At 45.9% G+C, this 22,824-nt stretch overlaps 1 protein-coding gene across 1 annotated transcript; it reads left to right on the top strand.

Moving 5' to 3' along the window:
* Positions 1-1,152: 1,152 nt before the first annotated feature.
* Positions 1,153-3,879, top strand: TEX37 (testis expressed 37). Its single transcript, XM_008154124.3, has 3 exons — positions 1,153-1,278; positions 1,882-1,974; positions 3,355-3,879. Exons 1-3 carry the CDS (start codon positions 1,252-1,254, stop codon positions 3,775-3,777), a joined length of 543 nt encoding a protein of 180 aa, XP_008152346.2. The 5' UTR covers positions 1,153-1,251; the 3' UTR covers positions 3,778-3,879.
* The last annotated feature ends 18,945 nt before the right edge of the window (positions 3,880-22,824 follow it).

The raw sequence follows: 22,824 nt of genomic DNA, 5'->3' as shown, positions 1-22,824 counted from the left end.
TGGTATCAGACAGATCCAGTCACACACAGTCTGATGTCATAATTCTCATGGGGGTCTGTTTGTCCCCCTCTCCTGGAAATAGACTGATTCTGCAGCTGCTGGAAAGCTCTCCTGGGTCCCTCCCGAAGCTGCCAGGTTCACGGTGGCTCAGGTGTGCTGGGACTCCAGTGGCTCGCTGCAAGGCAAGGTGGCCGGGGACAGGGGCACTGACATGCGGCCAGTTACCTCAACACAATGCCCAGGGTCTGTGACCCAAACAGCCTGCATCATGGAGGTCAGGGTTCATCTCAAAGACAGGTGTGGCCGTGGGCGGAGCCTTTCCGTGCAGCGGGCCCTGCAGTCAGCAGGGCAGGAGCAGCATCTCCCCTCGGCAGCAAGACTGGCAGGGGCTGGTCCCAGCCCCAAGAGGGGAGCTGTCTATACACAAAAAGTAGGGGCAAGGCGCCAAGTGAGGTCTGGCAACCAGAGCCCGCTGAGTGGAGTGGGGTGCAGGGCAGGGCTCCTTGAGAATGTAGTGGAGGACCAATCGAGAACCTCGGGGTCCACGACACAAGCGAGGGTGGCCTCAGGGAGCTCCCCAGTGCCGGGTATAAGGCCTCAACACAGGACTTCAGGGCTGGGGACCAGGGCCAGGGCTGGATCCACACATGCTCTTGTTTAGCTGGAATACGGAGCCTCACAACTGTCCTCCACTGGACACCCCGTCTCTCTTAGAAAACACGGTGTGTGCTTCTGAATCGGCTGCCTACGTCCTGGGCGTGCCTCCTCTCGGCAGCTCAGCGCCTCTGGTCAGTGGGGCCCGTGCTGGAGGCAGCGCCTTCTGGCTCTGAGGGCCCAATCTGGGTACACCTGCAAAACTCCGCGTCAGTGACGACATGCTGAGAGCTCGACATGGCCACGGTGGAGCCTGTGCCACAGAAACTGGCCAGTGCTGTACACCGGGCTTACTTGTCCCCAGAGCAACGGTTAAACACGACCAGGCTGCACTCGGCCTTCTTGAGAGGCGAACCTGATGTTCTCACAGCTCTAATTCCTTCTCAGTCCTGCTTCAGCCCCTTCGACCCGGGGCCCCTGTCCACCAGCCCCTTTATCCCTGCTGCCAGCCAACCCCCGATGACTGAATAATGTACAGGGCGGGGCAAGGAGGGCTGGGCAAGCGTGTCTGCTTGGCACAACCTGTGAGCAGTGGCTGTTTCCCCGCCTGTGGGAGAAGCAGGGCTAACCCGCTTGTCCGTGCCTGGGTCATCTGTGATGGCGGGTGTGGTGTGCCCCCTAAAGGTGAGAGCCCTGGGTTTCTGTTTCTGTCCCCTGTGACCACCTCGAGGTCGGCAGCAGACAGGCCAGGGAAGGGCTGGGCTCTGGGGCTCACTCAGGTCATGACTCTGGAAAGTCTGTGGTTGTAAATGGGCAGAGGAAAGCTAAGGGTTTACAATTTTCTGGAGGTTCATTTATTTACTCGGTATACGGTTAGTAGGCACCCTTGGTGTGGGGCACTGTGCTGAGACTGGGGGCTGCAGGGAATGACTACGGTTAGGTCCTAACCCAGTGCACTCATTAAGTCAGTGCAGTGCACACGACAAGTGCGGGTGAGCAGAGGAGAGAGGCCGACTCTTGGAGAGATGTTGTGGGGAGAGAGTTAATCTGGGTCTTGGAGGATATGTAGGAGTTTGTCAGTCGGTGAGGTGAGCAATGCGTGTCTCCAGCAGGAGACAGGCGTGCGTGCCACGCACCTGTGAAGAGAGGAAAGATGTGAGGCTGGAGGAAGAGGGCATGGAGGGGAGCAGGGTGCATGGGAAAGGCCAGCGGAAGCCAGATCATGCTCATGCCGAGCTCCCAATGCCAGGCACTAGCGCCTTGTTTGTACTCGCCCTTGCCCTCCAGCCGCTGGTGGATTTAGACATATACCAAAGCTCCTACATGGTCGACTATCAGCACCACGGGAAGCGTAAGTACTCCAGCATCTCACCGCAAGAGGTAAGACGCGCTCTGCACTGTCTTCCATTCAACTGCCCACTGACACTTTCATTTCATTTCGATACGCATGTGGACTTCGGAGGCACTTGCTTAGGACAATCCCCGATGCCAGGAGGTCTAATAGTAAGAGGTCTTTTCTGCACAGGTTTGTGTGAGCATGTATACAGGCCGTGCATACAGAAGAGCGTAAATAACATGCACCAACGGGGGAGACAGCACTGACAAAGCAAACACGGATGCAGTGACGGGCCCTCTGGGCCCCTACGCCCTCCTGTTCAGCCTCGCCCACCTTCAGAATAGCTACCATGCTGAGTGTGCGGCTAGTCATTTCCTTGTGTGAACGTGTTTTTAAGAAGAAATCATTTTACCCTGTATGTATGTGTACTTCTAGACCAATTGTTTAGGTTGACCTTCAGGAACTTCATTATATGTTGGGTCATATTGCATCTTCTGTGACCTTTGCTTTTTGCTGCACATGTGGATGGTCTTCAGGTCCTGCGTGGCACGGTCTCCACACAGGCTGCCCCTCCTGGTGGCAGACATTTGGGCTTTTTGTTTGTTGTTGGCCTCCTGCCCCAGACGCTGCGGTGACGGTGCAGCACAGCCTCACGTGCGAGAGGTCACCCGTCCTCGGAGGGGCACTGGTTGCCGCGGGGACATCACTGGTTGCCTCAGTGGTGGCATCATTGCCTTTCTCCCCAACAGAGGCAGCCTCGCCTGCGACTCTCTAATCTTGCCAGTACTTGGTAATACCAGACATTTAAACATTTTACCAACTTGGTGGCTTTGAAATATTTTCCCAATATCTTTTCACTTGTTATGAATATTTATTATTCTGTGAAATGTCTGTTCATGTCTTTTGGCCATTTTTCTATTGAATTGCTTGTCTCTTTCTTATTAATTTGTAGGAGTCCTTTAAATTCTGGACAGCTTTCATTTATCAGTTATATGTAAAACATCCTTTTCTATCTAGAAGTAGCTGCACTAAAAATAATAAGGTCTACACAAAGGTGGAACAACTTCTGAGATACGTTATTTAGTGGAATCGAAGTGCAGAATTCAATTATAATGTGCATTGTTTATACACCAACCAAGGGCTTGGGTATATGTAGACACACATGTCTACATGTAGAGATGATATTTCTAGAAAGTTACAAAAAAAACACTGGTGACTCCCTCTAGAGATGGGAGGATGGGAAAGAGACTTTTCACGATTAATCCTTTTGTATTATTTCTGTACTTCCCTCTGTTGGTTATATCACCATTTAAGAACTAATTTAAATTTATACTAAAGTGTGCTCTGTCTTAGATACTTCCAAGGAAGCCACCCCATCCTCCATCTCGCTCTGCCCTCCATTCATGTGTGATTTGTTCCTACAGCAAGTGAAGGTGGACACCCAGCTCAGGGAAAAAGAATTTTATAAGCTCACCCCCAGCCTCAACCCCAAGCTAGAGGATGGATACCCTGCCTTCAAAAGACCTTACATGAATGCCAGAGACCTGGGACAGCCCGGCTTCTTCCCACCATTGGACCGCATGAGCACCGAGGAGCACAAATGCAGGTGCACCAGCATCTGCCCCTCCATGTACCCAGCTCCCCATGCTTGGGCCCTGGCCCAGGGTGATCCGAACCGGGGCCACCAGAATGCCGACTTCCCGTGCCTCCTGGAACCAGAGCTCCAGCCTGCTGCAGAGGAAGCCACAGGCTACCTCCTGCTGCCCGGCTGCCTCTGTCCTCACCACCCTACAACCAAGGTCCCCATCTTGAATCGATGGGGCCCCCTACTGCCGTTTTACCAGTAGGAAGGTCACCATGGAGATCCCTCCTCACAAGGAAAGCCCTGCTCTGGCCTCAGAGTCCAGAGAGGAGAACTGAGAATAAAACCTCGGAGAGATGTTCCAGCACCATTGGCTCTGTGCCTGTTCACCTTGCTCCCTGCCTGCCGGGGACACAGCACCCCACCAAGGAGAGAGGGGGAGGAAAAGAAGGAAAACGGTGTATGGAGGGCTGCGAGCTGTGTGGTGTTTCATTATCATTAAGAAACCTGCTGTAAACACGACCCTGGGTCCGGGTGAAGCTAGATCCCGGGTCTGGGTGAGGCCGTGTGCCCCTGGATCCGGGTGAGGCTGGGTCCCGGGCCCGGGTGAGGTCACGCACCCCCTGGGTCTGGGTGAGGCCACGTGCCCCTGAGTCCGGGTGAAGCCATGCCCCTGGGTCCGGCCGAAACCAAACCAGAGGGAGTCGGACCTCCGTTACCACCATTTGTCCACCATCCAGAGCTGAGGGGTCAGTGCTGACATGTACACATAAGGAACTGGTGGACATTGAAATTGGGTCTCTAAAGAACTGTTGGTCCAGAAAGAAACTCACTACAGACTGATTCATTTGCCTGTCAGCATAACTATTATTGCTCGTCTCACATTCAGTTCTTATAAGTATATCTCTAGTGACACATGATCTCGCTCATCTAGGGGAAATGATGAACAACATAGACTGATGAACAAGAACAGAACCAGAAACAAGAAGGCATCGATCGGACTATCGGGCCTCAGAGGGAGGATAAGGGAGGGTGGGGGGTGGGGGGAGAGATCAACCAAAGGACTTATGTGCATGCATATGAGCCTATCCAATGGCTAAGTTCAACAGGGGGTTGGGGCATCCGTGGGGAGGGGTGTGGGATGGGAATGGGGGGATGAGGACAAATATGTGACACCTTAATCAATAAAGAAGAAAAATGAAAGAAAGAAAGAAAGAAAGGAAGGAAGAAAGAAAGAAAGAAAGAGAAAAAAAAAAGAAACCTGCTGTAAAGATTCTTACTGTTTTAGGCACTTACTTACAGAAGAGGAACAGTTATGCTTCCCACAGTTACCTGAATGTTAGGTGTGACCATGAAACCTGACATGCTGAAGGACAGCTTTCCCCTCACTACTCTATCTTCAGTTTATTCACCACTTCCACCCTGTAGCAGTCAGGAGTGACCATTTAGAAGCCATCACTTTATACTCTTCTTCTTGCTTAGTAGAGCTATTGTAAACACATATATGTAGGAGCCTAGGAAATAGGCTAAACTGCTGTAACAAAGAGAACTACACACCTGGGCAGTCAAGGAGGGTGTGGCTTCCATCTCTGGGTCTAAGGTGGCTTCTATGACTACATTGTGTCCACCCAAAATTCATATGTTGAAACTCTAACCCCCAATGTAAGGTTAGATGAGGTCATAAGGGTGGACCCCTAATCCAATAAGGTTGTTGATCTTCTAAACAGAGAAAATTTCCTTTAAAATTCTCTAGCATTTTATAATAGGGGAATAGGGAAACAATACCAGTGGCAAAATAAAAGTTGTTTAGGTACATGGAAGTTCATTATCTTACCTTTCCTATTTTTTTTGTGTGTTTGAAATTTTCCATAATAAAATATTTAAAAAGGAAGGGAGAGAAGAAGGAAAAAAGGAAAGGAGGGAAAAGAGAGACATGCCCCTTTAGTTACTATTAGCCATTTCTAAGTATGTCTAATTTATAATATTCTTCTCATCCTTGCTATGCATTTTTAGGAAAAAAAATGAAGAAGAAAGGAGGGATGGAAGGAAGGAAGTAGGAAAGAGGGAGGGGGACAGGAGAGAGAAAGAAAAAAAATCTGATAGTTTAATAGTATAGTCTTTTTCATCCCTGGTGAGATGGAATAATTTTGCAAATCTTTATTTCTTCTTCGGTTATAAAATGTTTCCTCATTAGTTTCTTTCCTTCTTCCTTACCAGTACAATCTTTAGAGAATCTGTTTTATCCAGAGTTCCTTCTAGGGTGTCTATGAACAAAAAAATTTACTACCTCTCAATACTTGTTAATAAGTAAGTTTTAAAAATATATATTTTATTGATTTTTTCACAGAGAGGAAGGGAGAGGGATAGAGAGTTAGAAACATCGATGAGAGAAAAACATTGATCAGCTGCCTCTTGCACACCCCCTACTGGGGATGTGCCCAGCAACCAAGGTACATGCCCTTGACCGGAATCGAACCTGGGACCCTTCAGTCCACAGGCCGACGCTCCACCCACTGAGCCAGACCAGTTAGGGCAGGTAACTTTTTTTTCCATGTAGATTGACAGTTTTCACACATAGATATTTCCAAAAATGGTTTAGTTGAGTTGAAAACATTAATAATAACAAGAGCTGTTCCTTATTGATGACTTATTATGTATTGGGCTCTGTGCTGCAAACCTCACAGGCATGATTTCATTCTCACATACAGTTGAAGAAACAGAGATTCAGGGAGCCCAAGGCTACATGTGGCAGAGCCAGGATTTGAATCCTATTTTCATCTGATTCCAACTCCAAAGTTTCAGTCATTTTTGGAATGTTATATATCATTTTTATTCTAAATAAATGATGGGAAGAACTTAAATGCAATAACTGTCTTGCTCCCTAATGTCCATGTTTCATTAAATAACCATCCACTGGTGTGATCAGTGACCTGGCCCGGGAAGCTGGGCCGGCCTCAGAGTTCTCCTTCTGAAGCTCTAAGTCCAAGGTGTTCAGGAGGCCATGCCTTCATTGTGGACTTACAAAGGGGTATGACTGGCTGTGCTTAGGATATAAAGGAGCCGGCCATTTTGGCTCAGTAATTGAGCATCGACCTATGAACCAGGAGGTCATGATTCAATTCCCAGTCATGGCATATGCCTGGGTTGTGGGCTCAATCCCCATTGGGGGTTATGCAGGAGGCAGCCAATCAATGATTCTCACCACTGACATTTCTATCTATCTTTCCCTCTCCCTTCCTCTCTGAAATAAATAAAAATACATTTAAGGGTTTTGAAAATGGTGGCCAAATAGGCAGCAGTGTTGTGCACCTCCTCCTAGGGCCAGGCCAGATAAGCAACTAAATCAGAGAACATCCACCCTGAATTAACAAATTAGACAGGGCTGAGGAGACAATTTTCATAAGGAAGGGCAGAGGACGCCTAGAGAGCGCCACTTGTCAACCATAATCTATGTGGAACCACCATCGTGACCCGGCAGTGAGTGGCTCAGTACCTCCCAGTAGGCTCCCAGAAATTCACAGGGAGCACCTGTCATCAGAGTGTGCTCCCGCACCAGGCCTCCTCACCATCTGCTTGGACCCAGCACCCTAGGATCTGGCTCCAAGACCCCACAGTGAGTGCAAGCCAGAGGGGACCCTGTGCCCCACCCCTACCCCAGACCCAAGAACCATGCTGCTAGCCTAGCCTCAAGCCACCTGGCACCCACTCCACCCCCATCCCTAGGACCTGCTGTCAGGGTGACCCAGAGCAACCCAGAGCATGCCCCAGTCCAGGCCACAGGGGAGCTCTGACTGTGCAACCCAGAGCAACCTGTGCCCACTCTACCCCAGCCCCTGGGACACTCCTGCCAGGGCCATCCAAAACAACCCAACCTGCACCTCACTCTAGGTGACAGGGGAGCACAGAGCAACACCTCCCTGCCCCCCACCCCCCACTCCACACTAACGAGGAGTGAACTGGAGAAACCCAGTGTGCATCTCACTCCAGGCTACAAGAAAGTGGGGACTGTGTAACACAGAGCAACCCACATCCACTTCACCCTGAGCCCAGGTCTTCCTGCCGGGGAAACCTGGAGTAACTCTGCATGCACCTCCCTCAGGCCACAGAGGAGCTCTGACTGTGCAACGCACAGTCACTTCTCCCCAGCCCCTGGGACAGTCCTGCAGGGGCTACCCAGAGCAATCCAGCATACGGTTCACTCCAGGCCATAGCAAGCAAGCAAGTTCCAGCCAGGGGACACAGAACCGAACTGCAAGTGCGCTGCCAGAGGGACCTAGGGTGCCACCCTGCCATGGGTGCCATGGCCACATAGCAAATTGCATGCAAGAGGGCTCTGGGTCCTCACAAGGAGTTGCACACCAGAGGAACTGTGCATGCGCTCCCACCACCACAAGTATCTGAAACACAACTGAGGGACCAGATCCGTGGGAGAAGGGGATCCAAATCAGAACAGAAACAATAAAGGCATGAGACTCAAGGCAGACCCAGCCTCTGGGGTAACAATTTCTTGACCATAGCCCCAATAGGGTCTTTAAATTCTCAAACTCCAAGCAGGATGCCCAGGACCCTTCTGGTCCTGGGCATCCTGCTTGGAGTTTGAAAGGCTGAAGACAGAGACAGAAAAATGGGGAGACAAAGCAACAACCCCCAAGGAAAGAAAAGGAGGAATTGCCAGAAAAGAAACTAAATCAAATAGAGGCATGCAATATGTCAGAAAAATGGGGAGACAAAGAAACAACCCCCAAGGAAAGAAAAGGAGGAATTGCCAGAAAAGGAACTAAATGAAATAGAGACATACAATATGTCAGAAAAAGAATTCAGAGTAAGGGTCATACAGTTCATAAACTGATGGATGAGAAAAATCAACAACTTATGTAAGAATCAAGAGGAAAATGATATAGCTACAATAAAAAACACAATGGAAGGTTTCAACAGCAGAGTAGAAGAATCAGAGGACCAAATTACTGAGCTAGAAGACAGGGCAGAAAAACACACCCAATCTAAACAACAATTGGAGAAAAAAATTAGAAAGCAGGAGGAGAGCTTAAGGGAGTTTTGGGACAACATGAAACAAAGTAACATATATATAATAGGGGTGCCAGAAGGACAAGAAGAAGAGCAAGGATTAGAAAACCTATTTGAAGAAATGATGACAGAAAACTTCCCTGATTTAGGGAAGAAAAAGTCACACAAGCACAGAGCGTCCCAAACAAGATGAATCCAAAAAGACCAACCCCAAGACACATCATAATTACAATGGCAAATGTTAATGACAAAGAGAGAATCTTAAAGGCTGCAAGAGAGAGACAGAGAGTTACCTACAAAGGATCTCCCATTAGATTATCAAATGATTTCTCAAAAGAAACACATCAGGCCAGAAGGGAATGGAATGAATTATACAAAGTGATGCAAAGCAAGGAACTGAACCCAAGAATACTCTATCTAGCAAGGCTATCATTCAAAATTGAAAGGGAAATCAGGAGCTTCAGAGACAAAAAAAATAAATAAAAAATAAAATAAAAAGAGGCTAAGGGAGTTTATCACTACCAAGCCAGCAATGCAAGAAATACTAAAGGGACTGTTGTAAAAAGAATAAATAGAAAGGGAAGAAGGAACACAGGCATAAAGAATAAAAATGGCTACAAGCAAGTACCTACCTATCAATAATAACCTTAAACGTAAAGTGAAGGCCATAACAAGAGATAAGGAAGGCCACTTCATAATACTAAGGAGATAGATACTACAAAAGAATATAATTCTGGTAAACATATAAGCACCCAATGCAGGAGCACCCAAATACATAAATAAAAAACTTATGGAAGGTATCAAGGGAGAGATCGATAGCAATACAATCATAGTAGGGGACTTAAATACCCCACTGACATCACTGCATAAATCCACTAGACAAAAAATCAGCAAAGAAACAGCAATCATAAACAACTCACTAGATCAGATGGACTTAATTGACATCTTCAGAACATTTCACCCCAAAGCTACAGAATATACATTATTCTCAACTGTACATGGGGCATTGTCAAAGATAGACCACATATTATGACACAGGCAAAGTCTCTTCAAATTCAAGAAGATTGAAATAATATCAAGCATCTTCTCAGACCACAATGGCATAACATTAGAAATAAACTACAATAAAAAATTCAAACACTTGGAGGCTGAATAGACAATAATAGTGTTACCAAAGAGATCAACACAGAAATTAAAAACATTGGAATTGTTTTTGGAATTGGAAACTACTGAGAATGAAAACACAACAATCCAAAATCTATGGAACACAATGAAAGCAGTCCTGAGAGGGAAGTTCATAGCATTACAGGCCTACCTCAAAACAAACAAACAAACAAAACAAAAACAAAAAAGAAAAGAAAAACTGGTAATAAATTATCTAACTCACAACTTAAAGAATTAGAAAGAGAGAAGCAAGAAAAGCCCAGAGTGAGCAGAAGGAAGGAAATAATAAAGATCACAGTGGAAATAAATGACATAGAGATCCATAAAACAATACCAGAGATAAATAAAACCAAGAGATGATTCTTTGAAAGGATAAATGAGATTGATGAACCTCTAGCCAGGCTCACCAAGAAACAAAGAGAGAGGAACCAAATAAATAAAATCAGAAATGAAGAAGAAGAAATAACAACAGACCTCACAGAAATACAAACGATTATAAAAAAATACTATGAACAACTCTATTCCAACAAACTGGTCAACCTAGAAGAAATGGACATATTCCTAGAAAAATACGACCTTCCGAAACTCAATCAGGAGGAATCAAAAAATCTAAATAGGCCAATAACTATGGAGGAAATTGAAGCAGTAATTAAAAAACAAACAAACAACCTTCCAGTGAAGAAAAGCCCTGGACCAGATGGCTTTATAGGGGAATTTTACCAAGCATTCAAAGAAAAACTAAAACATATCCTCCTCAGACTATTCCAATAAATTCAAGGGGAAGGAACACTTCCAAGCTCTTTCTATAAAGCCAGCATCACCCTAATACCAAAACCAGATAAAGACACTACAAAGAAAGAGAATTAAAAGCCAATATTCCTGATGAACATAGATGCGAACATCCTCAACAAAATTCTAGCAAATCAGTCCAGCATTACATTAGAAAGATCATACACCATGACCAAGTGGGATTTATTCTGGGGATGCAATGATGGTACAATATCCACAAATCAATGAACATGATACATCATATAAACAAATTGAGAGATAAAAATCACATAATCATATCAATTGATGCAGAAAAAGCATTTGACAAAATTCAACACTCTTTCTTAATAAAAACTCTCAGCAAAGTAATAATAGAGGGATCATACCTCAACATAACAAAGGCCTTATATGACAAACCTACAACCAACATCATACTCAATGGGCAAAAACTAAAACCATTTCCCCTAAGAACAGGAACAAGACAGGAATGCTCATTCTCACCACTCCTGTTCAACATTGTACTAGAAGTCCTAGCCATAGTGATCAGACAAGAAGAAGAAATAAAAGGCATCCAAATTGGAAAAGAAGAAGTAAAACTGTCATTATTTGCAGATGACATGATATTGTATGTAGAAAACCCTAAAAATTCCATAAAAAAACTACTAGATTTAATAAATGAATTCGGTAATGTAGCAGGATACAAAACTAACTCTCAGAAATCCATGGCTTTTTTTATACACCATTAATGAACTCACAGAAAGAGAAACAACAACAACAACAACAACAACAAAAAAAAACAATCCCATTTATTACTGCACCAAAAGAATTAAGATCCTAGGAATAAACTTAACTAAGGAGAAAAAAGAGATAGAGAAAGACATAAACAAGTGGAAGGATATATCGTGCTCATGGGTTGGTAGAATCAACATCATTAAAATGTGCATACTACCCAAAGCAATCTATAGATTTAATGCAATTCCCATTAAAATAGCAATGGCATATTTCACAGACTTAGAACAAACTCTGCAAAAATTTATCCTACCTAATAATAGAGTAATATGCAAATTGACCATACCTTCGCTACACCCACCAGCAACTTTCCATCAGCCAGGAAAGCTCTCGGTACCTGACAGTATCAGGTGGAGGCTCCTGGGAAGGTATCCCCAAGGCTGGCCCACAACTGTGCCCACTGAATTCTACTCTCTACTAACTGGAGTCATCTGCAGGAACACAGCGGGCTGGTGGGAACTCCAAATTGGGTTTGCCTCCTGCCCCCAAGTGCCTTCCTAGCCCAGCACTGGCCCAGTCTAACTCTGGGTTTAGTCAGTGGATCCAGGAGACACCTGCTTTGGGTGACAGACATGTTAATATTCTCAAAAGAAGACTTAGCTCCTTGCTCAGTTTATATCTGGGGCAGACATGACTGGGTGCCAGCAGCCACCCTAATTATCTTTGTTGCTCTCACATTTTTTGAGGCCCCTCAACATGAGGGCGAGAGCAAGGAACCTGGATAGTGCTGTGACCCCGGGTACCCTCAGGATGTGCCAGCCACGCCAGGCACGGCACACACATTGTCTTACTGCACACCCATCATAACCACCAACTTAGCACAGTGCTCACCCCATTTTATAGCTGAGGAAACAGGCTCAGCTGATTTGGCCAAATGTCATGGATTTGAAGCATCGCTACTTGCTTCCATGAAATCTCACTTTCTTCAGTTTTCTCATCTGTAAATTGAGGCTAATTATACCCATCTCATAGGGTACACATAAGAATGTGCGTAAATACACTAAAACTTTTGCTGAGGTTAATGAAGTGTTCCTTTCGCTGATACACATAAAGCAGGGAGAGCTGACGCCTGTGCCACACCTGCTTGTCCATTTGCCAGCACTGTGCTCCCCTTGAAGGTGCTTGGTCAGTCCTTGGCAGGGTGCGAGGGCGGGTGGGCTGATGACCAGGCTGCAGATTCCAGACTGGGAAGCTCTAAGATAATGCTGAGAGCCCTTACATATTCTCAGAGTTTACAAAACCAAGTCCTGGATGGTATGTCCTTAATTCTTGTTTCATCTCTGTGACACAGGAATTCTTACCCCCATTTCACAAGTGGGTAAATAACCAAGGCTAGGATGCAGACCCCAGGCTTGTACTTCTGGTCAAGCTACTTCCCACTGTGGACCCCTAACTTGGAAAGTGTGTCCTGCAGGGGGTGACATGAGAGCACACCCCCTGCTGGAAAGGCTGATGCCCCAGTTCCTCAGGCCTGATGGAGGGTGACTAGTCCAAGCAAACTCTGAGCATCTGCACTTTACCAGTTCACCTGGAGGTTGGCCCTCTGGATCACACTTTAAGAAGCAACAGAAGAGGATCTGGTGTTCCTGGAAGTCCTGAGCAGATGCCAGTCAGTCTCTGTGGGGAGGACTCACAGACAGTGCAGGGGGGAGGTGGGCGTCGGGGGTCAGAGTACACATAGAGTGAAATATCTCAAGAATGTTTTGACCAAGCAACATGTCAGAATGTGTACATTAACTTCTATACATTAAAAACTATATCTACTGTCTACTTATATAAAGTACCTAGAGTACTGAAACCCATAGAGACAGGAAGTAGAATGGTGGCTGCCCAGGACTGAGAGGAGGGGGGAATGAGATGACGAAAAAATTCTGGAAATGGATGGTGATGATGGTTGTACAACAATGTGGATGCACTTAATGCCACTGAACTATATACAAAAAATGGTTGAAATAATAAATTTTATATTATGTGTATATTTCATCAATTATATGTATGCACACACACATGCAAAAGGAGTCTTCTCTAACATGAAACCTAGAAACCATAAATTTAAAAATAAATACATTGCCTACATAATAATAAAAATGTCAGCATGGGAAATAATACCATAAACAAAATCAAAAGACAAAGAATAAACTGCAAAAATATTTGCAACACAAATGACAAAAGCATCTGAATCCCTTACACACCAAGAAGAAAAAAACCAACAATGCAGGAGAAAAACTATTTTAAATTTTATCATTAGTGAAAAAGCAAAGTAAGAGAGACAACCAAGATGGCAGCATAGGTAAACACCTGAACGTGCTGCCACGCACAACCATATCAAAACTACAACTAAAAGACAAAATGGATATCATCCCGAACCATGGGAAGGCTGGCTGAGTGGAAATTCTACAACTAGAAGGAAAGAGAAAAGCGCATTGAGTCCGGTAGGAGGTGTGGAGGTGTGGAAGTGTGGAGGTATGGAGGCGTACGCGAAAGGGGCTGGCAACTGGGTACACTGTTGTCTTTTTCAATCAGGAGGGAGATACAAGCTCCCAAATGCTCTGAACTCCAGTTCCGGGCGAGACTCTGGGGACCCAGACTCATACGGAGAGAAACTGGACTGTCTGGCATTGGGCCAGAATGTGAGGGTGGCTTTCTCTCAGAGGTGCTTGCAACGATCATTGTTCCTGCACAGTGCCGAGGGACACAGAGACCCGGGGGCCTCTTCTGGGCAGGGCTGATGGGCAGCCATTGCTGTTTGCTCCACCTTGGTGATTCCCTGAGACCCCACCCCACCCAACTTACAACCCCACCCAAGCTGTGCCCAGAGGCTTTTGCATATGAATGGCCTGGCCTTTTGCAATCTAAAACCTAACAAACTACAGCTGGGTCAGAGAGCCCCAGAGCTTCCAAAAGAAGGCCCAAGGCTCCACAGCAGCTTGCATTGCTTCACAGCTGGGCCTCATCTGGGAACCTCCAAACCCCAAACAAAGAGGAGGAATCTGCAGATCTCTCTGTAGCTCCTGCTGGGTGGCCTCAGGCAGTGGCTGACCTTGCACCTCCTTGGAGATCCAAGAGCCAGTGTACCCAGTGGTCAGAGTGAGACCATCCAGATTATAACTCTTCACATCCATAAGAGACACACTCAGGGGGCAGACTCAGTGAGCGCCAAAGGCCCACTGAAGCAAGTCCTGCCCCATAAGGGTGTCTCCAGCACAGAAGTTCTCCCATTGTACACACCACTGCTCCTCACAGCCAGTTGGCCTAGAGGTCAATTCCCCCCAGTGATACCAACAGCAAGCAAGGCTTAACTACAACTAGACTGTGCACACAGCCCACAAAGGGGTGCACCAAGAGTGTCTACCTCAGGTAATTGGGGAGGCTGAGCCACTGGGCCCTATAGGACACTTAGCACACAAAGCCACTCTATCAACACAGGGAAGCAGCCAAAATGTGGAGACAAAGAAACAGGTCACAAATGACATAAATGGAGGAAAGCAAACTACTGGATATAGAGTTCAAAACCACGGTTATAAGGTTACTCAAGAATCTTCTAGAAACCTCCGAGAAATATAGTGAGACCCTCAAGGATATGAAAAAGGACCAATCAGAAATTAAGCATACACTGACTAAAATAAAGAATAATATACAGAGATCCAACAGCAGACTAGAGGATCCCAAGAATCAAGTCAAAGATTTGAAATACGAAGAAGCAAAGAACACCCAACCAGAAAAGAAAAAAAGAATCCAAAAATATGAAGATAGTGCAAGGAGCCTGTGGGACAACTTCAAGCGTACCAACATCCGAATTATAGGGGTGCCAGAAGAAGAGAGAGAGCAAGATATTGAAAACCTAATTGAAGAAATAATGACAGAAAACTTCCCCCACCTGGTGAAAGAAATAGACCTACAAGTCCAGAAAGCGCAGAGAACCCCAAACAAAAGGAATCCAAAGAGGACCACACCAAGACACATCATAATTAAAATGCCAAGAGCAAAAGACAAAGAGAGAATATTAAAAGCAGCAAGAGAAAAACAGTTAGTTTCCTACAAGGGAGCACCCATACGACTGTCAGCTGATTTCTCAACAGAAACTATGCAGGCCAGATGGGAGTGGCAAGAAATATTTAAAGTGATGAATAGCAAGAACCTACAACCAAGATTACTCTACCCAGCAAAGCTATCATTCAGAATTGAAGGTCAGATAAAGAGCTTCACAGATAAGAAAAAGCTAAAGTAGTTCATCACCGCCAAACCAGTTTTATATGAAATGCTGAAAGGTATTCTTTAAGAAGATGAATAAGAAGAAAAAGGTAAAGATAAAAATTATAAACAACGAAGTGACAACAAATACATATCTATCAACAAGTGAATCTAAAATGTAAGTGAATAAAAAATCTGACAAACAGTCCCAGGTCCGGGTGAGGCCGCGCCCCTGGGTCCGGGAGAGGCCACGTGCCCCTGTGTCCGGGTGAAGCTGGATCCCGGGTCCGGGTGAGGCCGTGCGCCCCTGGATCCGGGTGAGGCCATGTGCCCCTGGGTTCGGGTGAGGCCATGCGTCCCTGGGTCCGGGTGAGGCCACGCGCCCCAGGGCCTGGGTGATGCTGGGTCCCGGGTCTGGGTGAGGCCGCGCACCCCTGAGTCCGGGTGAGGCCGTGCCCCTGGGTCCGGGTGAGACCAAACCAGAGGGAGTCGGACCTACATTACCACCATTTGTCCACCATCCAGAACTGAAGTCAGTGCTGACATGTACACATAAGGAACTGGTGGACATTGAAATTGGGTCTCAAAAGAACTGTTGGTCCAGAAAGAAACTCACTACAGACTGATTCATTTGCCTGTCAGCATAACTATTATTGCTTGTCTCACATTCGGTTCTTATAAGTATATTTCTAGTAACACATGATCTCACTCATCTAGGGGAAATGATGAACAACATAGACTGATGAACAAGAACAGACCCAGAAACAAGGAGGCATCGACCAGACTGTCGGGCCTCAGAGGGAGGGTAGGGGAGGGTGGGGGTAGGGGGAAGAGATCAACCAAAGGACTTATGTGCATGCATACGAGCCTAACCAATGGTTAAGGACAACAGGGGGGTGGGGGCCTCCGTGGGGTGGGGTGTGGGATGGGAATGGGGGGATAAGGACAAATATGTGACACCTTAATCAATAAAGAAATTAAAAAAAAATCTGACAAACAGAATAAACTGGTGAATATAATAGAATCAGGGGCATAGAAAGGGAGTGGACTGACAATTCTTTGGGGGAAAGGGGTGTGGGGGGTGCGGGAAGAGACTGGACAAAAATCGTACACCTATGGACGAGGACAGTGGCGGGGACAGGGTAAAGGCAGGGGGTGAGGTGGGAACCGGATGGAGGGGAGCTATGGGGAGGGGGGGGGAGGAACAACTGTAATAATCTGAACAATAAAGATTTATTTTTTTTTAAAAAAAGAAAAGCAAAAATTTGGGGAAAAGTTTAAAAAAATTTTTATCATTGGCTATTTAGTAATTATTTGTTTTACTACTTATGTGCCAGGCACAAATCTTAGTGCTGGGAATATAGCAACAATAAAAATAACACAAGGAGATTCCATACCAGTTGGGGGAAATAATAATAAACTAAATAGGAAAGTATATAATACGGAGGAAAGTAATAAGTGATACAGAAAAGTAAAGCAGATGTGGAGGGAGAGAGGACTGGACGCAGGCATAGGTTCCGTAGGTTCCTCAGAGTAGGTCTCCTGAGAAGGTCACACTGAAGCAAACCCCTGAAGAGGAGAGAGATCTTCTCAAAGGGATGAGTGGGGCCTAGTGACCAGGCAGAGATCCTAAGGGAGATGGGCCTGGGAGGCCAAGTCAGGGAAGCAGAATAAGGTCAAAAAGCTGCAGAGGAACTGCAGGATGGCCTGTGGACTGGTGAGCCTTTGCAAAACTCTGAGTCTTGCCCCAAATGCGATGGGATCCACTGAAAGGCAGGAGTGAAGGGATGGCATAACCTGATTTCTACTTTTAAAGGAAGCCTTTGGTCACCGGGTTACAAAAGGACTGAGAGGGCCAAGGTCAAAGCAGAGAAGTGGATTAGGATAATCAGGGTGGGAGTGTGTGGGGACCTGGACCAGAGCAGCAGCTGTGGAGGCAGAGCCTGGGAAGGGGTTGGCTTTGGGTGTATGAGAAGCACAGCCCTGGGGGTCCCCGCAGGTGGTGGGAACACCCAAGGAAGGACCCAGGAGGTGCTGGTTGATGGCCTGTACAAACTGGAAGGCCAGCCGCTGTCAGCTAGGAGTGGCTGACAGTCAGAATGGTTTTTGAGGGAAGATCATTTGCTTTGGAAATGTTTCATTGGACACGTGTCTAGGACATGCAAGTGCTGATTTGTGAAAGCTGCTGGCTACACAGGGGAGAGGTCTGGGGAGGTTGGCTGGCGGGAGCTGGAGACTTGGCAAATTAGCAGCCTGTGGGTGGTATCAAAAACCGGGAGACCTGACCCCATTGCCAAGGCGTGAAAGTGGTCCAAGAACTGATGTCTAGGGCAAGTCAAGGAGAAGTCAGGGAAATGGGGAGGGGCTGCAAGGTAAAAGGAAAACTAGGGGTGTTCTGGAGACCAGTTGAAGAGAGATGTCAGGGAGGAGGGAACTATCAGTAAGGAGCAGGGTCAGATACTTCCGGGCCAGGAAGCATGAAGACTAAGGATTTACCTGTGAATGCAGCAACGAAGTTACCAGTGACCTGCAAGGAGCCTGGGAGTAAATGGGGGAGAGGGCATCAAGAGAGAATGAGACAGAAGAAATGAAAACACTGAGTATGGATAGTTATTGAGAAGCTTTGTAGTAAAACAGGTACATAAAAATGGGCAAAGATACGGAAAGTTCACAGAAAAGAAATACATGTGGCTTTTTAACCTGTGGGAAGATGCTAACTTCACAATCTAATAAGTGTGCATGTAGACAACAAAGAGGTGTCTGTTTACACCCATCACATAAGGGAGATCAGAATGTTGGTACCACACTGCCGGAAAGGAGAGAACCAACTTGTGGCCACTGTTCTTAGCACTTTACTCACAAACCTTTCTGGTCAGTAAAAAGGCGATTACACTGCAGCCCAGTAATTCCAGTCCTCAGAAGTTGTCCCAATGGACAGAGGCACACACGTAATCAGTGACCATGACAGGACATTCACAGCATTCTTGTGTGTAACGGCAAAGTCCTGGAAGAAATCCAGGTGTCCACCACGGTGCAGCCAAAAATGGAACAAAGCCACTGCAGGGACAGATGTGGCACAAATGGGCAGACTGGTCAACAAAGAAAGCAAGTGCATACCCTCTCTCCTCGTGTGCTACCAGAAGGGACACCTGTGTATATGCCTGGATAGGTCTGGGGGTTTCTGGGAGCACACACTAGCAACTTAAAACAGGGATGGCCTAGCAGGGAGGACTGAGGTTCAAAGGTGGGAAACACATTTTATTTCTTATCCTTTGCACTGTTCAAAACTTTAACCATGAACATGTAATGTTAAATTTAAAATAAAAACTTATGCAGGGGTGTCATACCATGGAGAGTTGGAGGAGACTTTCAGGTCATCTGACCCAGTGGTTCCCACAAGGACTGATGTGCAGGTTCCACCCCTGTTCCCAGGCTGGGGAGCGGACGGCAGTCCTCGGGCCACTCTGAAACATGGGCAGGAGAAGGCACTGGGCACCGCGCTCTGCAACACTCAAGTCCCTGGAGCGACTGAGGGCCTCCCAGGGGTCACTTTGTTCGGGGCTTCCCCCACAGTGAAGAGACAAGCAAGAGGATCTCAAGGAGCTTCCCTGCTGTCAGAAGAGACGGCTGATAAAATTATTTAATAGCTCAAATTAATGATTTTACAGAAAATAATTAATACTCCCAATGACCCTAAGAAAGCAGGCACCATTGTTATGAGAAACAGAGGCACAGAAAACTCACACATCTAGTAAGTGGTTGAGCTAAGATTTGAACAATAGCAGTCTATCTCTTAAGATTAGATATACAGAACAAAACAAAAAAATGGTGGTGGAATAAGTGGAAGCTACACTGACACTCTTCCAGGACCAAACTGGAAATAAAACTAAAATACAGAAAAATCACCATGAAAAATCAACTGAAGACTAGCTGGAGAGAACTCTGATAACCAAGGATGGAAAGTGGAGACCACAGAGAGGCTGGTAGGAAAAGCAGAGGTGTGAAAGGCTGGTCAGGCTCCCACAGACAGCAGCTGGAGTTCCGGAGAGATATCTCAGCTGTGAGGGGTTCCCACTCAGAGTTCTCCCCAGCCCAGAGCACCAGAACTGAGAAAGGTGCCCACAGAACATCTGGCTGCAAAAAGCAGCAGGGTTGCTGTCTGCCAGAGAGAGATGGCTGGAAATGCAGGCACCCTCTTAAAGGGCCAATGCACAAAATTTGGTGTGCAGCCACCCACCTTGGGCTCCAACAGAGGGAGGACGGAGTGGATTGGAGTTGTGTGAGCAGAAGCCAGGTTTGGGGTCTCTGGGGTTGGAGCTTGGAGTGTAGCCACCCTGGTTTCCTGTGCTGAGTCACTCCCTCACACTGCACAGGACATCTTTCTCCAATGAACCTTTCTATTCAGGCAGGTGCCCCATGCTGTTGGAAGACCTCTCACCCCACCCTGTGGTTGATATCCTGAGGCTAATCAAAACTGAGTGTCAATAGGACTGCAAGCAGAGGCAGGTCTCTGGAGGCTTTAAGTCTTTGTCTAATCTAATCCAGAGTCTGGGGCTAGGAAAAGCAGACCTTGGTGCAAATCATGGTCCTTCCCAAGGGCACCCTGCCCCAGGAGAAGGAACCACAAGCTGTGAATTGCTGATAGTGCCAACAGGGTACTCTGAGCCAGTTACAAACAGTGTCTGACATGTTCTTGCACTAGAGATTGGAATTCATAGCAGATCTACCTAATACACAGACATAAACCCAAACAGGCAGCCAAAATGGGGAGAGACAAAGAACAAGCCCTACATGAAAGAACAAGAGAATTCTCCAGAAGAAGAGCTAAGTGAAATGGAGATAAGAAGTTTATCAGACACAGAGTTCAGAATAATGATGGCAAAGATGCTCAACAGCATGAGAAAAAATATAGTAACTATGAAGAATGACATAGCACTAATAGAGAACACAGTGGGAGCAATACACAGCAGATTAGGGGAAGTCAAGGATCAGATCAGTGAATTAGAAGACTAGTTAGAAAAAAAAATCACTCAATCAGAGAACCAAAAAGAAAAAACAAATTTAAAAAAATAGGAGGACAGCTTAAGAGAGCTGTGAGACAACATGAAACATAACAATAGTCACATAATAGGAGGGCCAGAAGGGGAAAGAGGGGAGCAAGAGATAGAGAATGCTTTTGAAGAAATAATGGCAGAAAACTTCCCTAATCTGGTGAAGGAAAAAGTCACACAAGTTCAGGAGGCACAGAGAGTCCCAAGCAAGAAGAACCCAAACAGGCCCACACCCAGACACATCATAATTAGAATGTCAAAAATTAATGACAAAGAGAGAATCTTAAATCCAGCAAGAGAAAAGCAATTTGTTACCTATAAAGGTGCTCCCATAAGGCTTTCACCTGATTTTTCATTAGAAACTCTACAGGCCAGAAGGGAATAGCATGAAGTATTCAAGGTAATGAAAAGCAAGGATCTGAAACCAAGACTACTATAGCCAGCAAGGCTATCATTCAAAATAGATGGTGAAATAAAGAGCTTCTCAGGCCAAAAAAAAAAAAGGCTAAAGTAATGCAAGTAATGCTAAAGGGACTGCTGTAATGAGAAGAAAAAATAGAGAGAAACAAATGAGACTACATCAAAATAAAAAGCTTCTGCACAGCAAAAGAAACCATCAACAAAAAGTGAAAAGGGAGCCCACTGTATGAGAGAATATATTTGGCAATGATACATCTGATAAAGGGTTAATATCCAAAACATATAAGGAACTCATACAACTTAACAAAAGAAAGATAAACACTCCAATTAAAAAAATGGGCAAAGGACCTATCACTTCTCCAAAGGGAACATACAGATGGCCAAGAGACATATGAAAAAAATGCTCAAAGTCACTGGTCCTCAGAGAGTGCAAATGAAAATGACAATGAGGTATCACCTCACACCTGTCAGAATGGCAACTATCAACAAATCAACAAACGACAAGTGCTGGTGAGGATGTGGAGAAAAGGGAACCCTAGTGCACTGCTGGTGGGAATGCAGACTGGTGTAGCCATTATGGAAAACAGTATGGAGTTTCCTCAAAAAATTAAATATGAAACTGCCATTTGACACAGTGATCCCACTTCTAGGAATATATCCTAAGAAAACCAAAGCACCAATCAGAAATAATGTATGCACCCCTGTGTTCAGAGCAGCACAATTTACCATAGCTAAGATCTGGAAACAGCCCAAGTGCCCATCAGTAGATGAGGGGATAAAAAAGCTGTGGTACATTTATACCATGAAATACTATGCAGCTGTAAAAAAGAAGGATCTCTTACCCTTTGAGACAGCATGGAGGTACCTGGAAAGTATTATGCTAAGGGAAATTAGCCATTCAGAGAAAGACAAGTACCACATGATCTCACTCATATATGGACTCTAATGAACAAGATAAACTGATAAACAAAATAGATTCAGAGACATAGAAGCATGGAACACACTGTCGAATCTCAGAGAGAAGGCAGAGGTGGGTGGGTGGGTGGATGGAGGAGAGTTCAACCAAAGAACTTGTATGCATATATGCATAACCACACAATGGTAAAAGCCACACAGAGTGGGGGCGGGCAACAAGGGGTCAATGGGAGAAAAAAAAGGGGACATATGTAATACTTTCAACGATAAAGGTTTTTTAAAAGATTAGAAATACAGTGTCAATAAAAGGATTCAGACTGGCAAGTGTCATAGTGCACCTCTGGGTCTGGTGATCCTCTCTGAGAACCAGACAACAGGGGAAGCTCTGGAGTGAGAGACTCCTGCCAAGCACAAGACCATCTGATGGAGAGGACATCTGGGTGCTCATGGAACAGGAAGAAGACCAGGTGCGAGCTGTGGGGATGGAGAATGAATAATTGAAGGGCAGACTGAGTGGATGTCTGACCGTCTTTGCTCGCGTGGTGTGACTCCTTCCTCAGTGGCCAGGAGCACACTGCCTATTCCATTACATGACAGTTGTGCTCCTGAGGGATTCTTCCTTGGCTTGAGCTCTGCTAGATTTCCTGCAATGGCCATTCTGTCTTCCATACTAACAGAACTCCTCCTTTTCCAGCTGGGAGTCTGATTACATTTCGCAGCTTCCCTTGCATAAAACATGTCATTTGACTAAGTTCCAGCCAATGGGCCATAAGCAGAGTGATATGTGTATCTTCCCCTTCTCCACCCTGCAGATTGGACAAGCCGTGAGCCAAGTTGGATCTTGTGGTTGGGATGACAAGAGAGAGAAAGGCTAAATTCCTGAGTGGAGAGCAACAGCCATAGCAACTGGAATGTCTCATGGCAGAGAAATAAACCATCAACAGCTCTCAACCTTGACTGTACATTATAATCACTGGGGGAACATTAAA

This window comes from Eptesicus fuscus, chromosome 9 (genome assembly GCF_027574615.1).
Source record: "Eptesicus fuscus isolate TK198812 chromosome 9, DD_ASM_mEF_20220401, whole genome shotgun sequence".
Taxonomy (NCBI): domain Eukaryota; kingdom Metazoa; phylum Chordata; class Mammalia; order Chiroptera; family Vespertilionidae; genus Eptesicus; species Eptesicus fuscus.
This window is presented reverse-complemented; position numbering and strand designations above follow the sequence as displayed.

Excerpts from the sequence above, each read along its gene's own strand:
- TEX37 (XM_008154124.3), top strand. The coding sequence starts at position 1,252 with ATGGCGGGTGTGGTGTGCCCCCTAAAG. Across the intron at positions 1,279-1,881 it reads GTGTGGTGTGCCCCCTAAAG|CCGCTGGTGGATTTAGACAT; the intron begins GTGAGAGCCCTG and ends CTTGCCCTCCAG. Across the intron at positions 1,975-3,354 it reads CCAGCATCTCACCGCAAGAG|CAAGTGAAGGTGGACACCCA; the intron begins GTAAGACGCGCT and ends TTGTTCCTACAG.